The 18,218-nt window shown below is 62.6% G+C and overlaps 16 protein-coding genes across 16 annotated transcripts; 8 read left to right on the forward strand and 8 right to left on the reverse strand.

Moving 5' to 3' along the window:
• Nucleotides 1-770: 770 nt before the first annotated feature.
• OT_ostta07g00730 (Protein kinase-like domain) lies at nt 771-2,246 on the forward strand (the record flags this gene model as incomplete). Its single annotated transcript, XM_003080127.1, has 1 exon — nt 771-2,246. The coding sequence occupies one exon, from the start codon at nt 771-773 to the stop codon at nt 2,244-2,246; it is 1,476 nt and encodes a 491-aa protein (XP_003080175.1).
• Nucleotides 2,247-2,360: 114 nt separating this feature from the next.
• Nucleotides 2,361-3,243, forward strand: OT_ostta07g00740 (P-loop containing nucleoside triphosphate hydrolase; the record flags this gene model as incomplete). The annotated part of the gene is made up of 3 exons (XM_003080128.1): nt 2,361-2,406; nt 2,520-2,659; nt 2,782-3,243. The coding sequence occupies 3 exons, from the start codon at nt 2,361-2,363 to the stop codon at nt 3,241-3,243; spliced, it is 648 nt and encodes a 215-aa protein (XP_003080176.1).
• Nucleotides 3,244-3,452: 209 nt separating this feature from the next.
• On the reverse strand, nt 3,453-3,869 carry OT_ostta07g00750 (Zinc finger, double-stranded RNA binding; the record flags this gene model as incomplete). Its single annotated transcript, XM_022983723.1, has 1 exon — nt 3,453-3,869. The coding sequence occupies one exon, from the start codon at nt 3,867-3,869 to the stop codon at nt 3,453-3,455; it is 417 nt and encodes a 138-aa protein (XP_022839359.1).
• A 339-nt stretch (nt 3,870-4,208) lies between these two features.
• OT_ostta07g00760 (unnamed product) lies at nt 4,209-4,889 on the forward strand (the record flags this gene model as incomplete). The annotated part of the gene is made up of 1 exon (XM_022983724.1): nt 4,209-4,889. The coding sequence occupies one exon, from the start codon at nt 4,209-4,211 to the stop codon at nt 4,887-4,889; it is 681 nt and encodes a 226-aa protein (XP_022839360.1).
• A 210-nt stretch (nt 4,890-5,099) lies between these two features.
• On the reverse strand, nt 5,100-5,971 carry OT_ostta07g00770 (Small GTPase superfamily, Rab type; the record flags this gene model as incomplete). The annotated part of the gene is made up of 2 exons (XM_003080130.1): nt 5,100-5,675; nt 5,936-5,971. 2 exons carry the CDS (start codon nt 5,969-5,971, stop codon nt 5,100-5,102), a joined length of 612 nt encoding a protein of 203 aa, XP_003080178.1.
• Nucleotides 5,972-6,373: 402 nt separating this feature from the next.
• OT_ostta07g00780 (Protein arginine N-methyltransferase) lies at nt 6,374-7,552 on the forward strand (the record flags this gene model as incomplete). Its single annotated transcript, XM_003080131.1, has 1 exon — nt 6,374-7,552. One exon carries the CDS (start codon nt 6,374-6,376, stop codon nt 7,550-7,552), a length of 1,179 nt encoding a protein of 392 aa, XP_003080179.1.
• A 99-nt stretch (nt 7,553-7,651) lies between these two features.
• Nucleotides 7,652-8,701, forward strand: OT_ostta07g00790 (HSP20-like chaperone; the record flags this gene model as incomplete). The annotated part of the gene is made up of 1 exon (XM_003080132.1): nt 7,652-8,701. One exon carries the CDS (start codon nt 7,652-7,654, stop codon nt 8,699-8,701), a length of 1,050 nt encoding a protein of 349 aa, XP_003080180.1.
• Nucleotides 8,702-8,941: 240 nt separating this feature from the next.
• On the reverse strand, nt 8,942-9,977 carry OT_ostta07g00800 (Rpn11/EIF3F C-terminal domain; the record flags this gene model as incomplete). The annotated part of the gene is made up of 2 exons (XM_022983725.1): nt 8,942-9,738; nt 9,854-9,977. 2 exons carry the CDS (start codon nt 9,975-9,977, stop codon nt 8,942-8,944), a joined length of 921 nt encoding a protein of 306 aa, XP_022839361.1.
• A 65-nt stretch (nt 9,978-10,042) lies between these two features.
• On the reverse strand, nt 10,043-11,476 carry OT_ostta07g00810 (CBS domain; the record flags this gene model as incomplete). Its single annotated transcript, XM_003080134.1, has 1 exon — nt 10,043-11,476. The coding sequence occupies one exon, from the start codon at nt 11,474-11,476 to the stop codon at nt 10,043-10,045; it is 1,434 nt and encodes a 477-aa protein (XP_003080182.1).
• Nucleotides 11,477-11,572: 96 nt separating this feature from the next.
• Nucleotides 11,573-12,073, reverse strand: OT_ostta07g00820 (unnamed product; the record flags this gene model as incomplete). The annotated part of the gene is made up of 1 exon (XM_022983726.1): nt 11,573-12,073. One exon carries the CDS (start codon nt 12,071-12,073, stop codon nt 11,573-11,575), a length of 501 nt encoding a protein of 166 aa, XP_022839362.1.
• A 464-nt stretch (nt 12,074-12,537) lies between these two features.
• Nucleotides 12,538-13,284, forward strand: OT_ostta07g00830 (unnamed product; the record flags this gene model as incomplete). The annotated part of the gene is made up of 1 exon (XM_003080135.2): nt 12,538-13,284. One exon carries the CDS (start codon nt 12,538-12,540, stop codon nt 13,282-13,284), a length of 747 nt encoding a protein of 248 aa, XP_003080183.2.
• Nucleotides 13,285-13,317: 33 nt separating this feature from the next.
• OT_ostta07g00840 (Endonuclease/exonuclease/phosphatase) lies at nt 13,318-14,481 on the reverse strand (the record flags this gene model as incomplete). Its single annotated transcript, XM_003080136.1, has 1 exon — nt 13,318-14,481. The coding sequence occupies one exon, from the start codon at nt 14,479-14,481 to the stop codon at nt 13,318-13,320; it is 1,164 nt and encodes a 387-aa protein (XP_003080184.1).
• Nucleotides 14,482-14,621: 140 nt separating this feature from the next.
• On the reverse strand, nt 14,622-15,611 carry OT_ostta07g00850 (unnamed product; the record flags this gene model as incomplete). Its single annotated transcript, XM_003080137.1, has 1 exon — nt 14,622-15,611. One exon carries the CDS (start codon nt 15,609-15,611, stop codon nt 14,622-14,624), a length of 990 nt encoding a protein of 329 aa, XP_003080185.1.
• Nucleotides 15,612-15,629: 18 nt separating this feature from the next.
• On the forward strand, nt 15,630-16,127 carry OT_ostta07g00860 (unnamed product; the record flags this gene model as incomplete). The annotated part of the gene is made up of 1 exon (XM_022983727.1): nt 15,630-16,127. One exon carries the CDS (start codon nt 15,630-15,632, stop codon nt 16,125-16,127), a length of 498 nt encoding a protein of 165 aa, XP_022839363.1.
• A 232-nt stretch (nt 16,128-16,359) lies between these two features.
• OT_ostta07g00870 (SSXT) lies at nt 16,360-16,611 on the forward strand (the record flags this gene model as incomplete). The annotated part of the gene is made up of 1 exon (XM_003080138.1): nt 16,360-16,611. One exon carries the CDS (start codon nt 16,360-16,362, stop codon nt 16,609-16,611), a length of 252 nt encoding a protein of 83 aa, XP_003080186.1.
• A 67-nt stretch (nt 16,612-16,678) lies between these two features.
• On the reverse strand, nt 16,679-18,097 carry OT_ostta07g00880 (Phosphatidate cytidylyltransferase; the record flags this gene model as incomplete). The annotated part of the gene is made up of 1 exon (XM_003080139.2): nt 16,679-18,097. The coding sequence occupies one exon, from the start codon at nt 18,095-18,097 to the stop codon at nt 16,679-16,681; it is 1,419 nt and encodes a 472-aa protein (XP_003080187.2).
• Nucleotides 18,098-18,218: the final 121 nt, after the last annotated feature.

An 18,218-nucleotide genomic window follows, 5' to 3' on the forward strand; every position in this document is an offset into this window, starting at 1 on the left:
CGTGATTCGATCGATCGCGTGGTTCGATCGCGTGATTCGATCGATCGAGTGTTTCGATCGATCGATCGGTCGAGTGCGTCGATCGCGTGGTTCGATCGAGTGATTCGTCGATCGACAGCCTCATTTACTCGGGCGTCGATCGCGTGCGTCGATCGCGTGAGTCGATCGACCGAATGATTCGATCGAGCGGTTCGATCGATCGCGTGAGTCGATCGCGTGATTCGATCGATCGAGCGGTTCGATCGAGTGATTCGATCGATCGCGTGATTCGATCGATCGCGTGGTTCGATCGAGTGATTCGATCGATCGAATGGTTCGGTCGATCGCGTGCGTCGATCGAGTGAGTCGATCGAGTGAGCGGTCGGTCGATCGAGTGAGCGGTCGATCGCGTGATTCGGTCGATCGCGTGATTTAATCGAGTGAGTCGATCGATCGCGTGCGTCGATCGAGTGAGTCGATCGATCGAGCGGTCGATCGATCGAGTGCGTCGACGCGTCGAGGGAATCGTTCGATTGGAATGATTCGCGCGCGCCGACGGGTCGGTCGATGACGCTGGCGCGGGTGAAGGTGCGCGCGAACGGGGGGGCGCGCGCGCTCGTCCTCGCGTGCGCGGCGTTGCCCGCGTGCGCGCTCGCGGCGCGCGCGATCGAGGCGGAGCGCGCGCGGGCGCGGGCGATCGAGAGCTCGCCATGGGATGGGTCATCGAGCGACGACGACTCGCGACGGGCGCGGTGACGCTCGGCGCGAGCGCGCTCGCGTGGGCGTGGGCGATGGACGACGTCGTGGACGTGGGGGGGGGGGCGGGGCGCGCGGTGCGGGCGACGGTGGTCGTGGCGTCGATCGCGGCGGAGTACAAGGCGCGCGCGGGTTCGGCGCTCGAGGCGACGCACGCGCGAGGGGCGACGCGGTTGCGAGCGATGTGCGAAGCGAACGGTGGGTTGTACGTCAAGGCGGGACAGTTCGTCGGCGCGAGTGGGGGGGTGCCGGAGGCGTACGTGCGGGAGTTGAGTCGATTGCAAGACGACGCGGCGGCGGCGGGACGGGACGCGACGCGCGAGCTCGTTCGGGAGGAGTTCGGGACGTCGCCGGAGGAGCTGTTCGAGACGTTTGATGATGTGCCGATGGCGGCGGCGTCCTTGGCGCAGGTGCATCGAGCGGTTTTGAGGGGGTCGGGGAAGGAGGTGGCGGTGAAGATTCAGCGTCCGGGATTGGCGTCGCAAATAAAGTCCGACATAGCGACGATGCGCGCGCTGTTGCGTCTTACGAATTTCATCTTCCCGGAGTTTGACTTTGGATTCATGGTGAGCGAGTTCAAGTCTCGGCTGGAAAAGGAGATTGATTTCGAAGCCGAGGGGCGAAACTGCGAGCGGGCGAAGAAGGCGTTTGAGGACACGCCGACGGTGGACTCGCCGAGCGTTTTCTGGGACTTCACCACGAAGCGCGTGCTCACGATGGAGTTTATTCGAGGGGAGAAAGTGACGAATACCGAGGCCATGCGCGCCAAGGGGATCGATCTCGAAAAAGCGGCGTTGGCGCTGAGCGACTGTTTCGCGAGGATGCTCTTGTGCCACGGGTTCATGCACGGAGATCCGCATCCGGGGAACCTCCTCGTACGCTTGCATCCGGACGGAAGCGGTCGAACGCAGGTCGTCCTCCTCGATCACGGCTTATATTCCGAGCTCAACGAAGACACTCGACGGGCGATGTGCGAGTTATGGGAATCTATCGCCGTCGGCGACGCCGAACGCGCGTCGCGAGCCTCGGACGCGCTCCGAATACCGAGCGAGTTCTCGTGGCTCATGCCATTGACGTTGGCGAGAAAGACGCCGGACGGAAAACCCATCGATCGCGAGGCGTTGCTCAAGCTGTTCGGTGACCGCAGGCCCGGTCTCGGTGAGGCTTCGATCATCGGAAACAATCTCCCAAAGGAGATGATGATTGTTTTGCGAGCGAACGCTCTGGTTCGCAACCTCGTGAAAGCCCTCGGGGACTCTCGCGAGAAAGAGATGACGGCGCTTGAGATGAAGCGACAGTGGAGTAACGTGCGATACGCCTCGCTCGGGATCGTGCTACCCAAAGCGCTCGGTTCGTCGTCCGCCGCGCGCGCGTCGCCGCTCGTCAAGCTTCGATGGCGCCTTCGCGAGCTCAGGGTCTTTCTCCGCGCCTCCCGTCGCGCCGCCCGCGCGCTTCGCGCGCATAGAACTAGCACAATGGACGTACATAGCGGAAACGTAGTGAAATCGTAGTCACACCGAGTCTCGATCGCTCCTCTCTGACGCGCCGGCGCCGACTCCCCTCTGGCTCTCCGCTCGCGCGCGCGTCGAACCACACATCGCCGCCCGACGCTCGACGTCGCGGCCATGTCCTACGCCTACCTCCTCAAGTACATCATCATCGGTGACACCGGTGCGTCGCTCGCGTCGCCGTCTTCGCGTTCGTCGATGCACACGCGTCGTGAAGGCACGTTCGTTGACGCGCACTCCATCGACTGACGGAATTTCTTCAACGCGCGCTTCCAGGCGTCGGTAAATCGTGCCTGCTCCTGCAGTTCACCGATCAGCGGTTCCAACTCGTGCACGACCTCACGATCGGCGTCGAGTTCGGGTCGCGCATGGTGACCGCGGGAGGGAAACAGGTCAAGTTGCAGATCTGGGACACGGTGCGCGGCGACGAGACGTCGCGTCGCGAACGGGGAACGTTCGTCGATCGATCACGGACGCGACGTGGGATTCGAGCGTGGTGACTGAGTGTGTACGACGTACGCGTTGCATCGCTTCGTAGGCGGGACAGGAGAGCTTCAGGAGTATTACGAGGAGTTATTACCGAGGCGCGGCGGGCGCGCTCTTGGTGTACGACGTGACGCGCAGGGAGACGTTCGATAACCTCTCGTCGTGGTTACAAGATTGTCGGGCGAATGCGAATCATAATATGGTTATCATGCTCGTGGGGAATAAGTCGGACGTCTCGCATCGACGCGCGGTGTCGACGGAGGAGGGAGAGATGTTCGCGCGAGAGAATGGCTTGTTATTCGTCGAGACGAGCGCAAAGTCAGCTTTCGGCGTCGATGACGCCTTTGTCGCCACCGCGGGGGCAGTGTTGGCGAAGATTGACACCGGAGTCTTAGACGTCAAGAATGAGAGTAGCGGGGTGAAGCTCGGGTACGACCCGGGTCGTAAGGGCACGTCAGACGTCGCGCGACTGGACGTTCGCCGAGCCGAGCCCGGCGCGTCGTCGTGCTGCTGACGTTAACCTCGAACTTGACGACGATGATGACGACACTCGAGACGACGTGCCCCCGCGCGATCACGCTTTAGCCGCGAAGCGCCTCACGCATGTGACGCATGTACACTACCGCGCGTAAACCGCGCGCCGCCATGCCATTGGTTCGGAACGCCGAACCGAAAGCGCAAAACCCATCCCGCCGCCGCGCGCGTCGCGCCCGAAACGACCCCTCATCCTCGTCCATTATCCGGCGCTCCCATTCCAGCCGCCATCTCCGCATCGCGCGCGTCATGCGGCTTCCCCTGCGTCCGCAACGCCTTGCACGCCCGCTTATACGCCTTCGTCTTCATGTGACTCTCCAACCCCGCTCTCGTGCTGAACCGTCGTCCGGTGGCCACGGCGACGTACGCGCCCGCGTCTTCATCGATCGCCGTCTTATTCGCCTCGTCGATCAGCGCCAAGGACGTCGCACCGCGTCGTCCCGGCTCCCCCCTCGCCGCCGCCGCCGCCGCGTGAAACGCCTCGTATCGCACATCCAAGTGCGTCGCGCTCGCCTCGCCCGTCCGACGGAGCGTCTTACACGCGTGCGTCTTCGTCGCCCGACCCGCGGTGCGCCGCTTCACCTTCGAGCCCTTCTTCTGCCCCATCGCGCGCGCGTCGCCGCGGCGCGGGCGTCGAATCGCGCGATGGCTCGAGCTCGATCGATCGACGAGCGTCACCGATCGATCGAAAGGCGTCACCGATCGATCGAAAGGGATCACCGATCGATCGACGAGCGTCACCGATCGATGGGCGACGTCGAGCGTCACCGATCGATCGACGAGCGTCACCGATCGATCGACATACGACACCGATCGATCGACGAGCGTCACCGATCGATCGACCGGTGCGTCGCGGGGGAACGACGACGACGATTCCGCGATGCGCGTCGACGCGACGCCGGAGACGACGACGACGACGACACGACGACGACGGCGACGGCGACGATGACGCACAGGTACGCGGACGCGGACGCGACGTCGCCGAGCGACGGACGCGTCGCCGCGACGACGGCGTCGCCGAGCGACGGGATGAATCGTCACTCCGGGGACGAACCGTCGCGACGCCGCGCGCGGGCGAAGACCCGTCCGGGGTCCGCGGCGACGCGCGTCGCGCTCGGGGAGCTCGCGAACGGGACCGAGGTCGAGGTGAGCGGCGCCCTGGGTGGGACCGCGGCGTGGGGGGTGAACGGATGGGACGCGCTGCGGTCGCCGGGCGACGCGGAGGACGCGCGGGCGTCGAGCGACGATCTCGAGGTCGGTGCGTCGACGAATGCGCGCGTGCGGGAGCTTGGACGGGTGGTGGAGGCGCTGCGCGCGCGGGTGGAGGCGATGGAGACGCGGCGGACGCGCGCGGGGGACGCGGCGGACGCGGCGGCGGCGGCGCTCACGCGCGGGTTCGCGCGCGCCAAGTACGCGTTTACGCTGCTCGCGCGAGGGTCGTTGTTCACATCGTCGGTAGCGCGATGTGCCTCGACGCGCGAGGCGAACGTCGACGTCGGTGTGATCACGGATGACGCGACGGACGACGCGGGCTTTCTCGCGGACGACGTCGGGGCGGCGTCGAACGGCGACGACGACGTCACTGACGCCGTCACTGACGCCGACGTAGGCGCGAGCGCGCTCTAGACGCATTTTGTAAACATTATCACGGACGCATTGCTCTGACCGACGTCGTGGCGACCGCACGAGAGAGACTAGGTGTTTTCACGAGCGCGCGCGCGCGAGGTCCGAGACGCGTCTTTCTTGTACAGGCATGTATCATTGAATTAAACAGAGCGTCGTCTAAGACGCGCGCTGAGAGAAACGCAAGTGCTTGGAATCTCATGTGGAGGAGAACTAGCAGCAAGAGCTCTTCGCGTTGACGCTGCGACCTTCGCCCGGGCGCACCGTGTTGCCTCGCGGTCCGGCGTTCATCTGTGGTTGGCTCGCCATGCGATTCTTAATCTCGTTCGCCATGGTCATGAAAGCCTGCTCAACGTTGGTCGCGTTCTTCGCCGACGTCTCTATGAACGGAATTCCAATCTCATCCGCGAAAGCCTTCGCCGTGGCGTAATCGACCACCTTTTGACTCGTCAAGTCGCTCTTATTCCCCACCAGCAGCTTGTTCACGTTTTCGTTCGCGTAACGGTCGATCTCGTTCAACCAACCCTTCACCGCCTCAAAACTCTCCATATCGGTCACGTCGTAGACGACGATAATCCCGTGCGCGCCTCGGTAGTAGCTCGACGTGATGGTTCGGAAGCGCTCCTGTCCCGCGGTGTCCCAAATCTGAAGCTTGATCGTCTTCCCCTCCAGCTCCACAGTGCGAATCTTGAAATCCACCCCGATCGTGGAGATGTACGTCCCCGTATACGTATCATCGGCGAATCGTAGCAACAGGCACGATTTCCCAACCCCCGAGTCGCCGATGAGCTGCGCGATCGCGCGACGCGCGCCTCGGTCAGTCCCCCACCTCCGCCCCCGTCGTCCCTCACGCGCCCGCGCGTCGTCCACGACCACGCGCGGGGTTTTCACCGCCTCCACCGCGCGCGCGAGCGCCTCCCCACCCCCACGCGCGCGCACGCACGCGACAACAAACGATCAATCGCGAGATCTCGAAACATCGCCGCGGCACCGCGCGTCGTCCTCGCCCCACCCCGCGCGCGCGCGTCGACGACGGACGCGCGACGCACCAGGAGCTTGAACAAGTAATCGTACTCGGGATTCATCCCGCCGAGGCGTCGTCGTCGCGGTGTCGCGCCCCGAGCGCGCGCGCGCGAGCCGTTGGCGCGTGTGCGTCGTCGTCGTGCGTCTACACAGTACATCATCGTCGTGTGTACGATGCATGTGTCCGAGTAAATATATATATCGTCGGAGATAAAAAGAGTATTCGGACGATCGGTGCGTACTGTCGGGACGTGTCATGGTTTCACGCGAGCCGTGAACGCCCGGGCGTCGCGCCGCCGGCGGTCGATCGCGCGTCGCGCGTCCGCACTCGCGCTCGCGTCCCGAGCGCGCATCGCTCCGCGACGGCGGTCGCGAACGGTCGACGCGCGGTCGTCCTCGCGCGACGTGCGCTCGGACGCGCGCGTGGACGACGAAGCGCGCGTGGACGCGGACGACCGCGGACGATGGCGCCGCCCGAAGCCATGGACGCGGACGCGGACGTGCGGAGCGCGTCGGCGGTGCTGGCGAAGCCGAAAGACATTGGTGACGCGGATTTTGCAAATTATTTCTGCACGTACGGGTACCTGTACCATCAGAAGGATATGCTGGAGGATCAGAATCGAATGACGGCGTACAGCGACGCGGTGCGGTTGAATCCAGAGTCGTTTCGGGATAAAGTCGTGCTCGATGTGGGGACGGGGAGCGGAGTGCTGGCGATGTGGGCGGCGCAGGCTGGGGCGAAGAAGGTGTACGCGGTGGAGGCGACGCACATGGCGGTGCAGGCGAGGAAAATCGTCGCGGCGAACGGGCTGAGCGACGTCGTGGAGGTGATTCAGGGCTCGATGGAGGAGGTTGTCCTGCCGGAGAAGGTGGACGTCATCATCAGCGAGTGGATGGGGTATTTTTTACTCCGTGAGTCGATGTTTGACTCGGTGATGAAGGCGAGGGATAAGTGGATGAAGCCGGGAGGCGCGATGTTCCCGTCGCGGGCGAAGATGTACCTGGCGGCTATAAAGTCAAACAAGAGCGGGATGAAGTATCAAGAGTTACAGGAGTCCATGAACGTGTGGGATCAGTTCGTCGCGGACACGAACGAGAACTACGGCATCGACCTCTCGTGCATGACGGGGGAGTTCGAAGAGGAGCAGCGAGAGCACTATCTGAACACCGCGGCGTGGAGCGACGTGCACCCGTCGCAGCTCATGTCCAGGCCGATCACCGTCGCTGAGTTCGACCTGAACAAGGCGACGATGGATGACATCGAACAACTTCGCAACGTTGATTTCAAGATGAAGCTCTTCCCACAGCGCACCGGTGCTCCAGGGGAGTCTCGCGTCGGCGCGTTTTGCGGCTGGTTCGACGTCACGTTCGCTGGCTCCCCTGAGAACCCGTGCGAGAATCCGGTCGTTCTCACCACGGAGCCCGATGCGAACGGCGCCACGCACTGGGGACAACAGTCGTTCCACATGTGGCCCGAGGTTCACGCCTCGGACGGCGAGATCATCTCCGGTACGCTCGACATGGTGCGTCGCCAAGAAAACCAACGCCTGTACAACGTTCGCATGAACTGGCACCAGGAGGACAAGGACGGCGTCGTCAACGAGCAACTAGGCCGACGCGATGTCGTGTGGCAGATCGAGTAACCGTCCTGGTTCGCGCGCTCGTTGCTCTAGAAGTTTTTACACCGAGTCGTCGCACATTTTTCAACGTCGCAGCCGCCGACTCCCCACTTGTCGACGCCCATGACCGACCCGCTCGCCGCCGCGCGCGCCGCCTTCGACGACGACGACTACGATGAGTCCCTGCAAATTCTTGACGACGCCCTGAAAGCCGTCGACGCGCGCTCGGAGATCGCGCTCGTCGTCAAACTGCTCGGTCAGCGCTCGAGAACATTCATCGCGTGCGGTTTGTACGACGAAGCGCTCGAGGACGCGCGCAGGGCGCTGTCGTTGGACGACGAAGACGTCGAGGCGCTGTTACGACTCGGGATCGCGTGTAAAAAGCTAGGACGACACGCAGAGGCGATTGAGGCGCTGGAGCGGGCGACGGCGCGCGCGCACTCGGGAACGGCGATGCGGGCGGAGTGCGCAGAGTGGTTGAAACGGGCGAGATTAGCGCGGGAGAACGCGGGAACGGACGATGGTGGGCGAATGTTGGATGCGTCACCATCGACGACGGCGACGGAGCGGTACAGGCGGACGTGGTATCAGTCTGAGACGCACGTGACTCTGGAGGTGTTTGCGAAAGGCGTCTCACCGGACGCGGTGACGGTGGATTTGAACGACGCGGGAGATGCGCTTAAGCTTACCATCGACGCGCTGAGCGACGAAGACGGTTGCGCGAGGACATACGATCCGTACGTGCTCGAGATCGATCTCTTCGCGTGCGTTTGCGCCGATGGAGGTGCGGTCAACGTGTCGCCCACAAAGATTGAGATTCGCATGCGCAAGCGCTCGCCGGGACAGTGGCGCGATATCGAGCGTCGTCCGAGCGGGGGGCTGTCGCAATCGATCACCGCGCATCACGTCTCGATCGCACATAACCCAACGGTTTTAAGCTCGGATAAGCGAACGGCGAAGGATTGGGACGCCCTAGAGCGCGCGCTGGACGAAGAGTTGAAGGACGAGCCTGACGGCGACGCCGCACTGAACGACCTATTCCAAAAAATCTACGCCAATGCCGACGATGATGCGCGACGCGCGATGAACAAATCTTTTACTGAGAGTAACGGCACCGTGCTCAGCACCGATTGGACCGACGTTGGTGCGCGAGACGTTGTGCCTGATCCTTAGATGTGTAACCGATAGGAAGATGATGAGTGTGAACACGACTCTGCACACGAGCGCGCGCGTGGCCGAGATGGATGCCAACCGCTGTCCCTCGAGCGTCGATGTTAAAGACTCATGAGGGATCTTTGAACTGTTGCGCGCAACGAACGCAAGCGGGCCCCAGTCATGAACTCTTAGTAAAAGGCTAGGTAAGATCGATAGACAAGTTGTAGGCTAAGGAAACGACGAGCTCTGCCCGTCGAATCAGAAACAAATTGTGTCCAGCATCACCCCGAGCGTCTGCACGATGTTGTCCGACATTAACTTCTCAACCTTAGCGCTGAGATGCTTCTTCGGATCCTGCTGACCGACGTTCTTCACGATGAGCTCCTGCGCCGTGAGCTTGTCCTCCTCAACGACCGCCTTCTCGTACTTGGTGGCCAACTCCTTGAGCTCGAGCACGACCTTTTCGTTCTCTGTCTCCGTGTCGTCGAACTTGTTCACCTTCAGACCTGCGCTCCAGTTGGACTTGTTTAGGTTGAGCAGCATCTTCTCCTCGAGCACCGACTTGGCGTACGAAATCCCGATGCTGTAGTAGTGTCTGTTCAAGCCATGAATGAGCGCGCTGATCGACGGCTTGTTCAGATGCCCGAGGTTCGACGTCGTCTGTCTCGGCTCCTGCCCAAGCATTATCGTCTGCGGATTGATTAATCGGAACGCGTCGATCACGACCTTGCCCCTGACGCTCTGCACCGGATCGATGACCACCGCCACCAGCCTCGGGTTCAGCTGCTCGAATGACTGCTGCGTGTTGATGTCCACCCCAGAGAGCCAGCACCCGAACCCGGGGTGCGAGTGATACCACCCAACCACCATCTCTTCGCGCCCTGTCTGCTTGAGCATGTCCAACATCTTCGTCTGGAACACCGGATCGACCGCCTCGACGCTGACGCCCGTGCCGCTCTGCGGCATCGCGAACACGTCGACCACCTTCACCGTGTAATCGTCGACGAACTGCCCGAGCATCAGTCCCATAACCTCCATGGGTACACCGGCGCGGCCTGTATTCGTATCGGAACCCGTCAGTCGCGTCGTACGCGCGCGAGAAGACGCGAGATCTCAATTCTTTTCGCGATCGTAGATTTCAGTCAAACGCAAGTTTCTGCGTCGACGCACCGTGCTTCAGCATCTTGAGCAGCGCTAAGGATGAGATGTACACCTGTTCCGCGGTGTCCACCTGCGCGGCGTCGCCCGCGGCGGGGGCGGCACCGGGCATGCCGGCGGACATAAGACGGTTCATGGCTGCGCGCGTCGGTCTGTGAAGCGCGTGCGCGGTCGGGTGGGAGTGGTACTTTGGATTGAATTTCATTTCTTCGCCGATTTCACGGCGCTGGGGTTGTACTCGAACGTGTCGGGATGGATGTCGAACGAATCGAATCGCCATCCGAGCTTACGCGCGGACGGAAGCGCCAGGCGCGAAATTATATCCGTCGGCGTGACGACTCGAAGCGGCGAGCTCTCCAAATCGACGACAAAGACGTGATGTATGGCGTTCTCGGCGAGTGCGGTGAGGAGATCGATGAAGTCAGCGTCTTCGTGGACCACCGCGAGTGGGATGCGGTCTAATTTGCGACTGGCGAGGAAGTCCTCGACAGTGGCGACGAAGTCGCTAGCGCTGAACACGGCGTCTGTGAGATCGGTGAGAGAGAGGACGTCGACGAGCTTGCCTCGCGGTTCGTCGACGACACCCAAGCATGATCGTCCCGTCACGTGCATCAACCCGAAAGCCTCAAGTAATCGAGTTTGCGGAAAACAGCAGAGAACGTCGGAGTCCGGAAACACTCGATGCGATTTACGACTACCAAGGCCAAGCGAGGATAAGTTTCTTCGTGTAAGCTTTTCGTCAAACGTTGAGCTCTTCTCGTACAGGAATTGAACGATGTCCGATTGGCTGATCAGCGCGTGAATGACCATCTTTTCTTTGCATTCATCTTTTTCGTCGATCTTCAAATCGTACACGCACACGCGATGACAAGGATGCGCTTGTCTTGGCGAAATTTCGCTTCCCGGCGACACGATGTGCCTCAGGAAACCGGATCGAACAAGTTCGAGCAAGTCCGCGTCCGTCGCCGTCACGCGGCTCACCATTCGACCGTCCTCCTCTGACTGTGTCATTCGTCGCGCGTCGTGAAGTGTCATGGCTAACGCCTCCGCGATTGCGCGCTCGATGTCCTCCTTTGTGATCGATTCCAACCACTCTCGGCGAGCGTTGTCGAGCTCGACTTCTCGACGCTCCACGGCGTCGCCACTCAGACGCTCGAACGACGTCACTGTGCGCACGGCTTTGCGCAAAACGCCCCACGCGGAGTGTACGTGCGGCGTTCCCGCCAATTTCGCGGTCTGACGGACGACGTGCGCTGGCGGTGGTCGCGTCGCCACGATTCGATTCCAAACTATGGATGACGCGTCGACCGTCGAGAACCATCCAACGAACTTGAGCGTGTCCACCGTGAGCACGGGCGCCGATGAAACGTTGAAACATCTCAAAAACTCGCAACACTCGGATATGGAGAGGTTTTCGGCCAGCATAAGCGGCGGAACACGATCATCCGTGCAGCGCGAGACGTAGTCCAACACGCTCTGCGACTCAAGCGCTCTGCGCGCGCACGCGAAGGATTCAAAGACGTCCCTACGGAACAGCTCATCCGCGGCCGCCATGGAATCATCTCGACACGCTATACGTGGACGACCGAGCTCGTCCTCCAGAAGTTTGGGCTGTCGCTTCAGTTCGCTCTCCATGTCGAGGAGTGGCGTTCGGCGACGCTGGTTCGCGAGACGAGAATCTCTCGCGGTGCGCTGCGATGATGATATGCAATAACAAGCGGCTACGGCGACCTAGAACCCACCAACCTGGGCACACAACCCACTCGCGAGTCTCGCCTCCTCGACCGCCTTGTCACGCTCCACCTTCATCAGCTCGTACAGCTTGGTCCTCAACTCGAGCTCCTGTTGCAATACCTGCACCGTCTGATCGCTCTTCAGCAGCTCGTTCTCCGCCCCCTCGAGCTCGAGCTGCTTGATCTCCAGCTCCTCCTGTATCTCCCTTAACCGTCGCATCTTCCCTTTTCGGTCGTTCTTCGGCGTCTCCTTCATCTCTTGCTTCACCTTTGCCTCCTCTCTCTGCAACTCGCTCTCGCGCTCCGCCGCCTCGCGTTCCACCGCGCGCTCCGTCTCGTCCATCGCTCGCAACTCCGCGAACGCCGCGCTCTCTTCCGAACGTAACTCACTCACCTCTCGCTCGCTCGACGGCGTCAGCGCTTCCTCCGCGCGCACAGAGAGCGCGGTGACGTCACACAGAGCGAGCACAACCAGTGCGGTCGAGAGCATCGTCACCATCGACGCGCGAGTGCTTTCGACGATCGTCCGCGCGTGCCGTGACGTCTCCGAGCGCCCGTCGCGGGAGCACCCCGGCGCGTGACGCGCGGAGAAATACGCTTCATTCGACCGCGCGCTCGCGCGGGTGAAAACGCCCGCGCGTCGGGCGTCAGCGCGGCGTTTCCCGTTCGTTACCCGGTCGACTCGAGCGCGACGCGCATCACGTCGACGCACGTGGGGACGCGCCGACGCCGTCGCGCGCCCTCCCGTCTCGACGCGCACCGCGCGAAACATGCGTCGATGCGATCGCGCGCTCGCTCGATCGAGCGGACGCTCGCGCGGGCGTGTGCGGGCGCGACCGCGTCGTTCGGTCGACCCGCGCGAGCGTCAAACCCGGGCGCGCGACCGCGCACGGCGTCGCGCGCGCGCCGCGTCGCGCGCGCGAGCGAACCGCGAGGATGCGACGACGCGGGAGTGATGTGTCGATGGCGTACGGCGCGCCCGGTCCCGCGCCCGCGTTCGGCGAGGCGGCGCATCGCGTGAACACGGGTGATAGGTTGATGCCGTTCAGCGACGCGCGTGAGCGAAAGAGTCGCTCGCGCGCAGCCGTGCGCGCGATCGAGCGCAGGACGAACCCGTGGTACGTCGTCTGCGCGTTGGTCGTCGTCGTGATGTGGCTGGCGAGGTATTCGAGGCGAGAGGTGGTGAGCAAGCGGCACGTGCGAAGACACCGGGACGGCTTGGACGGGGATCTGCGGGAGGCGCTGGCGCGAATCGGACGGTCGGAGAACGATCTGTTCGAGGCGAGGAAGAGTCGAGAACGATATGTTCGAGAGAATGATTCGTTGCGGGCGGAGTTGGAGGCGGTGCGACACGAAGCGGAGACGTGGAAGTTGGAGGCGGAGAAGGCGAAGAAGACGTCGGACTCCGAACGCGGATGCGAGAAACAGCTGAAAGAGGCCAAGCTGGAGGCGGAACACGCGAGGCACGAGAAGAAGGGATGCGAGCTCGAACTCGAGCGGGCGAAGCACGAGGCGCAATTCACCAGGGAGCACATCAAGGAGGAGGTGATCAAGGAGGAGACGGAGGCTCTGGAGAAGCGCATCGTCGAGGACGAAAAAGCCGAAGCCTCGCAGTTGGACGCGGAATCGCCGATAAAGTCAAAAACTGACGAGCCTAAGGAAGTCAATACATCTTCTGCCGGTACTGGAGCCTCTGCGAGGCGGCTTTAGCTATATCTAGGATGATGTCAGAAAATTGGAAAATCAGGTCAAGTCTACTGCATCGTCTTCGTCGAGGCGCCTCGATTTTCCGCGAAGTGTCAGTAATAGCCCGAAATGATCGCTCGGCAATACTGGGAGTTCGATGATCTCAGATTTCCCGCGATTACTCACAGTCTTGTGGTAAGTCACACCGGGAATCGGTTGCGTGCCCACCATCTCGATGTTTTTCACGTCAAAGTGCTTGAGCTTAACGAACGCTCGATCCAGCCGCTTCTGTAGGTAGCCGCGTAGCATGTCGTTTTTGCGCGCGTCGTACGTGAAACCAGGTTCATCCGGGCGAAGCTCGAGCCACGCGTCTCGCCATCCCTCCGGCAGAGGTACGTCTCCATCCTTATCGTCCCAATTCGTGTCGCCCATGAAAATCGCGTTCGCGTGCTTGTTCAGCCGCGAGAAACACTCTTCTATCTGCACTCGTCGCTCCTGAGCGCTGGTACGATTGGAACTGATGTAGGACTCGAGATGCGAGCTCCCGACCGCGAAGTTCGTCCCACTGAGTGGACACCGTACGTAACTCACGATGTCCAGGCACCGCCCCATCTTCGAGTTCGCAAAAGGATGTTGGTCTCGCCGCACTAGCTCGCTCCCGATCTCCCTCTTGAACAGCACGACGCTGAAGTACTCCTGTAATTGCGGTTTCGGACCAACGACGTACTCGCTCCACCACTCGTGCGCGCGAAGTGCGAACAGAGACTGCGGCGTCACCTCCTGCAGACACAACACGTGTGGGTCGCACTCCGCGATGACCTTTCCAAGCGCCTCCAATCTCGCCGCTTGAGCGACATCTCCGAACCACACGTTGTATGTCAACAAACGTAAATCACCCGCATCGTGCTCGCGCGTCTCCGCCTCATCGCTCGTCTTTGCGCTCGTCGAATTCGTCCGCCGCTGCCTCGCGACATCCGTCGCTCGTCGCGTCTCAGCCCGCCCGCCTCCACCCAACACCGTCGTCGCGATCGCCCGCGCGCGCTCGTTCGCGCGGTTCCGCTCCGCCTCTTGGACGCTCACGCCCGCATCTATACCCCTGCGCGCGCATCGCTCGGCGTGTAAAGCGGCGAGCCAACCGTTCGAGGAGCTGTCAGCTGGAGCTTTTGAACTCGATGGTTCCTTGACATCCGTGCGCGCGCGTTTGGCGTTCGGCGACGACATTCGCGCACGTAGCGCGCGGTTGGACCGTCCGCGGACGACGCCGCGGGCGAAAACGCGCGGAAACGCGAGCGTGGTGATCGCGACGTGCGTCAAACAGTGAACAGTTACAATTCGCGGACGTTGTACAAGCGGGAGCGTCATCAATCGGAGTCCGATTCTTCGCCGTCGGTCCCTAGGAGCGGTGCCGTGGTCGTGATCGCGCGCGATGGCGAGGCTGGGCCGTCGGATCGGCCCTCGAAGGCGGCGAGGCACGCCTCGTCGCTCGCGCGCCAATACGCGGGTACGCACCAGCACCACAAGAGCTCGCAAAACGCGCCCTCGCGGTCCCAACACGGCTCGGCGAACCCCTCGACCCAACCACGATTGTACGCCCATAGGTACGCGCACCCGACGACCGCGTAGACGACGGTGCAGCAGAGTAGGATCACGAGACCGGCGCGCAGCGCGCGGCGTCCCGAGCCTCCCGGAGCGAACGCGCTCGGCGGCGGCGGCGGACTCGGCGGCGACGGCGGACTCGGCGGCGACATCGGCGGCGGCGGCGGCGGCGGCGAACTCGGCGGACTCGGCGTGGCGTCCACCTTGACCTCCGCCATGAACTCAATCTCCGCGCGCGCCGTCGCGTCGCACGGCAGAATTTTATTCCGACACCGCATCGTCGTCGTGAACACCGTCCACGTCCCATCCTTCGGCGCCCCTCTCAGTTCGCACCGTTCGCTCGTTTCCTTCACATCGCACCAATCGCTGTCGAACCGCGACGTCCGCGCCGCGTTCTGCGCCGTGAGGCGCGTCCCGTACGCGTCGCACCCCACCGCGCTGCAGCTCGCGTCTCCCCCGAACGTCGTCGGTCCCAGCGCGTTCTTCTCCGTCGACGCCTCGAACGTCACCGTCTCACCCGTGGGCGTCGTCGCCGTGCCCGCGGTGCCGTCGAAGGTCTCGGCGCACGACGCGCCCGGTCCGCAGACGATTCGACAGCTCCACGACGCGCTGCATCGCGTGAGCTTTCCCTCCGTCGGCGTCGATCGCGCGCACGCGAACGCGGGGGCGTCGCACGACGCCTCGCCCACGCGCGCGCCGAGAACGAGGGCGAGGGCGAGGGCGAGGGCGAGCACGAGGGCGCGTCGGCGCGGCATTGGGCGACGCGAAGGACAATGCGGCATCGCGTCTGTGATCCGCGCGTCGGCGTCGCGTCGACGACGAGACGGGACGCGGGACGACGGCGAGGGCGCGAGCGGGCGGTGACGCGCGCGCGCGCGGGGAAGGGGGGCGATGGGTTCACCTGGGGCCCGTCGAGGGCGGTGTGGAGGAAGTTTGAGGACGCGTGCGGGGACGTCCCGGCGCGGTGGTACTTCCGTCCGCTGCAGGGAGCGATCGCGCTGACGTTGGCGGGTGTCGTCGACGCCGGATTCAGTGGTGATTGGAGCCGGATCGGGGTGCTGACGACGACGCAGGAGGGTGAGATTCGGACGTTTTGCGCCTTTGTCGCGGCGGCGCACGGAACGCTCGCCGTCGCGGCGTACGACGTGGCGAAGAAGCGCGGACGGGATCCCGCGCTGGCGTTTTTGAAGGTATTCGTCGTCGGGTCCCTGGCGTTCGTGGGCGAGGCGTTCGAGGACGTCGACGGGGGCGCCGAGGACCGGGAGGCGTAGCGCGCGCGGCGCGCGCGGAGAACCGGGACGCGCGTGGCGTCGACTGTACGACGCGAACGACGCACGCGGGTGACCGGTCGATAGAGAGCATGTAATTCGTAACACATTCGCGCGCAGTACCACGCGTTCGTCTCGTCGGTCATGCCTTTCGCGCTCGCTCGCGTTTCTTCGTCCCGCTCGCGTCCTCAGACCTCGCCGCGTCTCCCGCTCGGCGCGCGCGCTCGCAGCTCGCATGACGGGGGCGGACGCTCAGGATCCGAGCACGTCTGGGAACGCGTCCAAGAACGACGCCCCAGCCGTGGTCACCACGGAACTTATTCAAAAGTACTTGGATGAGAACCAACAACTGATCCTAGCCATTCTTGAGAATCAAAACGTCGGTAAGCTCGCGGAGTGCGCGCGGTATCAGACCAAGCTGCAGGAAAATCTCATGTACCTCGCGGCAATCGCGGATGCGCAGCCGGCGAAGGGTGGAAAGGAATAGACGATCGAGTAGGTTGATGATTGTAACGAGACGTCGAGGAGTTTAGCTTTGAGTTTGCCAGATAGGATTACAAGGACGCGGCGGTTTCCGCTGCCGCGGACGCGCTCGACGCGGCCACAGTCAAGCCTCGAGCGTTGACCATCTGTCCGAGCGCCTCGTAGAGCTGCACGATGTGCTCGTCGCATACGAGCTCGATCTTCGTCAGGAGCATGCCCAGCGTGAGCGAACCGCCCACGTGCTTGACGAAGTTGGACAGGTAGAGTGAGGAGAAGCACGAGTTGATGACTTGGCAGTCTAATCGATCGGTGACACCGCCGTGTCCCGGAATAGTCTCCGCAAAGTCCTTGATCTTGAACGCGCGCTTGAACCCAGAGGCGAAGAACCCCCCAAAGGGCGCCACCGTGCTCGCGAACATGGCGAGCGCGAACGAGTGCACCATAAACATCGAGCATCGCACGTGACTCAATCCCGTGAGTCGCGTGATGAAAGGACCGGCGATAGTACCTAAGAACATCGTGATCGGCTTATCGGAGACGATAAACGGTTCGCCCGGAACGCACCATGAGCGACGCGAGAAGATGCCTCGGAAGTACATGTCACCGCTCGGTGGACACGTAAAGTACACCGACCTCTGCAAGTACGCCGCCATAAAAGGCGCGGCGAAAATCGTGCAGATGAACGCCCCGATAAATCCTTCCCACGTCTTTTTCGGAGAAATTTTGATCAGAGGCGTTCGACCGAAGAGCTTCCCGCAAATGTACGCCATGATGTCGTTAGTGGTGACGAGGAAGAGCGGAAACACGAACCAAATCATCCCCTCCAAGACGTTCGAGACGTTGAAGTATCCGGTCATCGTCGTCGCTGCGAGGATCATATGCGTCCAAGCGAACTGCGCGAACTGATACTCGTATATCCCCTTGCGCAGCGTCAACACAAAGTACACTAAACCTCCAAGGTACGCCATAAAGCTCAGAAACGTGTGATGCATCGCCGCCCACGCCCACGGGCTCACCTCCGGTCCTTCGCTCAGCAGATCCCTCCAATCCTTGGCGCTCATGAAGCCGAGGAATAGATATTTCGCGAACCTACCGTAGACGTAAAACGCAAACGTCCAAAACCAGTACCACCGGAGCGCGTTCGTCGTCCTGCGCAACTTGGCCGCGTCCTCGCCGCTCGCGTTTTCCTCCGCGTACGCGCTACTGACGAACACAAACAACTCCTTCGTCATCGCGTACTGACACGCAAAGCACAGCGCAATCGCGTACGCGTGTCCCGCCACCGTCGGTCCCGCCGCGCCGATGATCATCACCACCGTCGACTGCGTGCGCAACCGCATGCTCCGCCACCGCTCCTTCCCCCGCTCGATCGCCCGCCGCGCGTTATCGAACGACACGCTTCGTCGCGGCGCGCGCGGAGACGCATCCACGTCACCATCATCGTCCTCCCGTCGTCCCTGCGCGCGATCGTCGTCCGTCGCGTCAGTCATCGTCGACGGTTTCATAGACCGTTTCCTCGAGCCCAGCGCGCGCGCGATCGCCTCTCCCGTCGCCGCTCCGCGCGCGCGTCGCCGAACGCGCGCGCGGGGGCGTCGAGACGCACCTCTCGCC

This window comes from Ostreococcus tauri (assembly GCF_000214015.3).
Source record: "Ostreococcus tauri WGS project CAID00000000 data, contig chromosome 07, whole genome shotgun sequence".
Lineage (NCBI taxonomy): Eukaryota > Viridiplantae > Chlorophyta > Mamiellophyceae > Mamiellales > Bathycoccaceae > Ostreococcus > Ostreococcus tauri.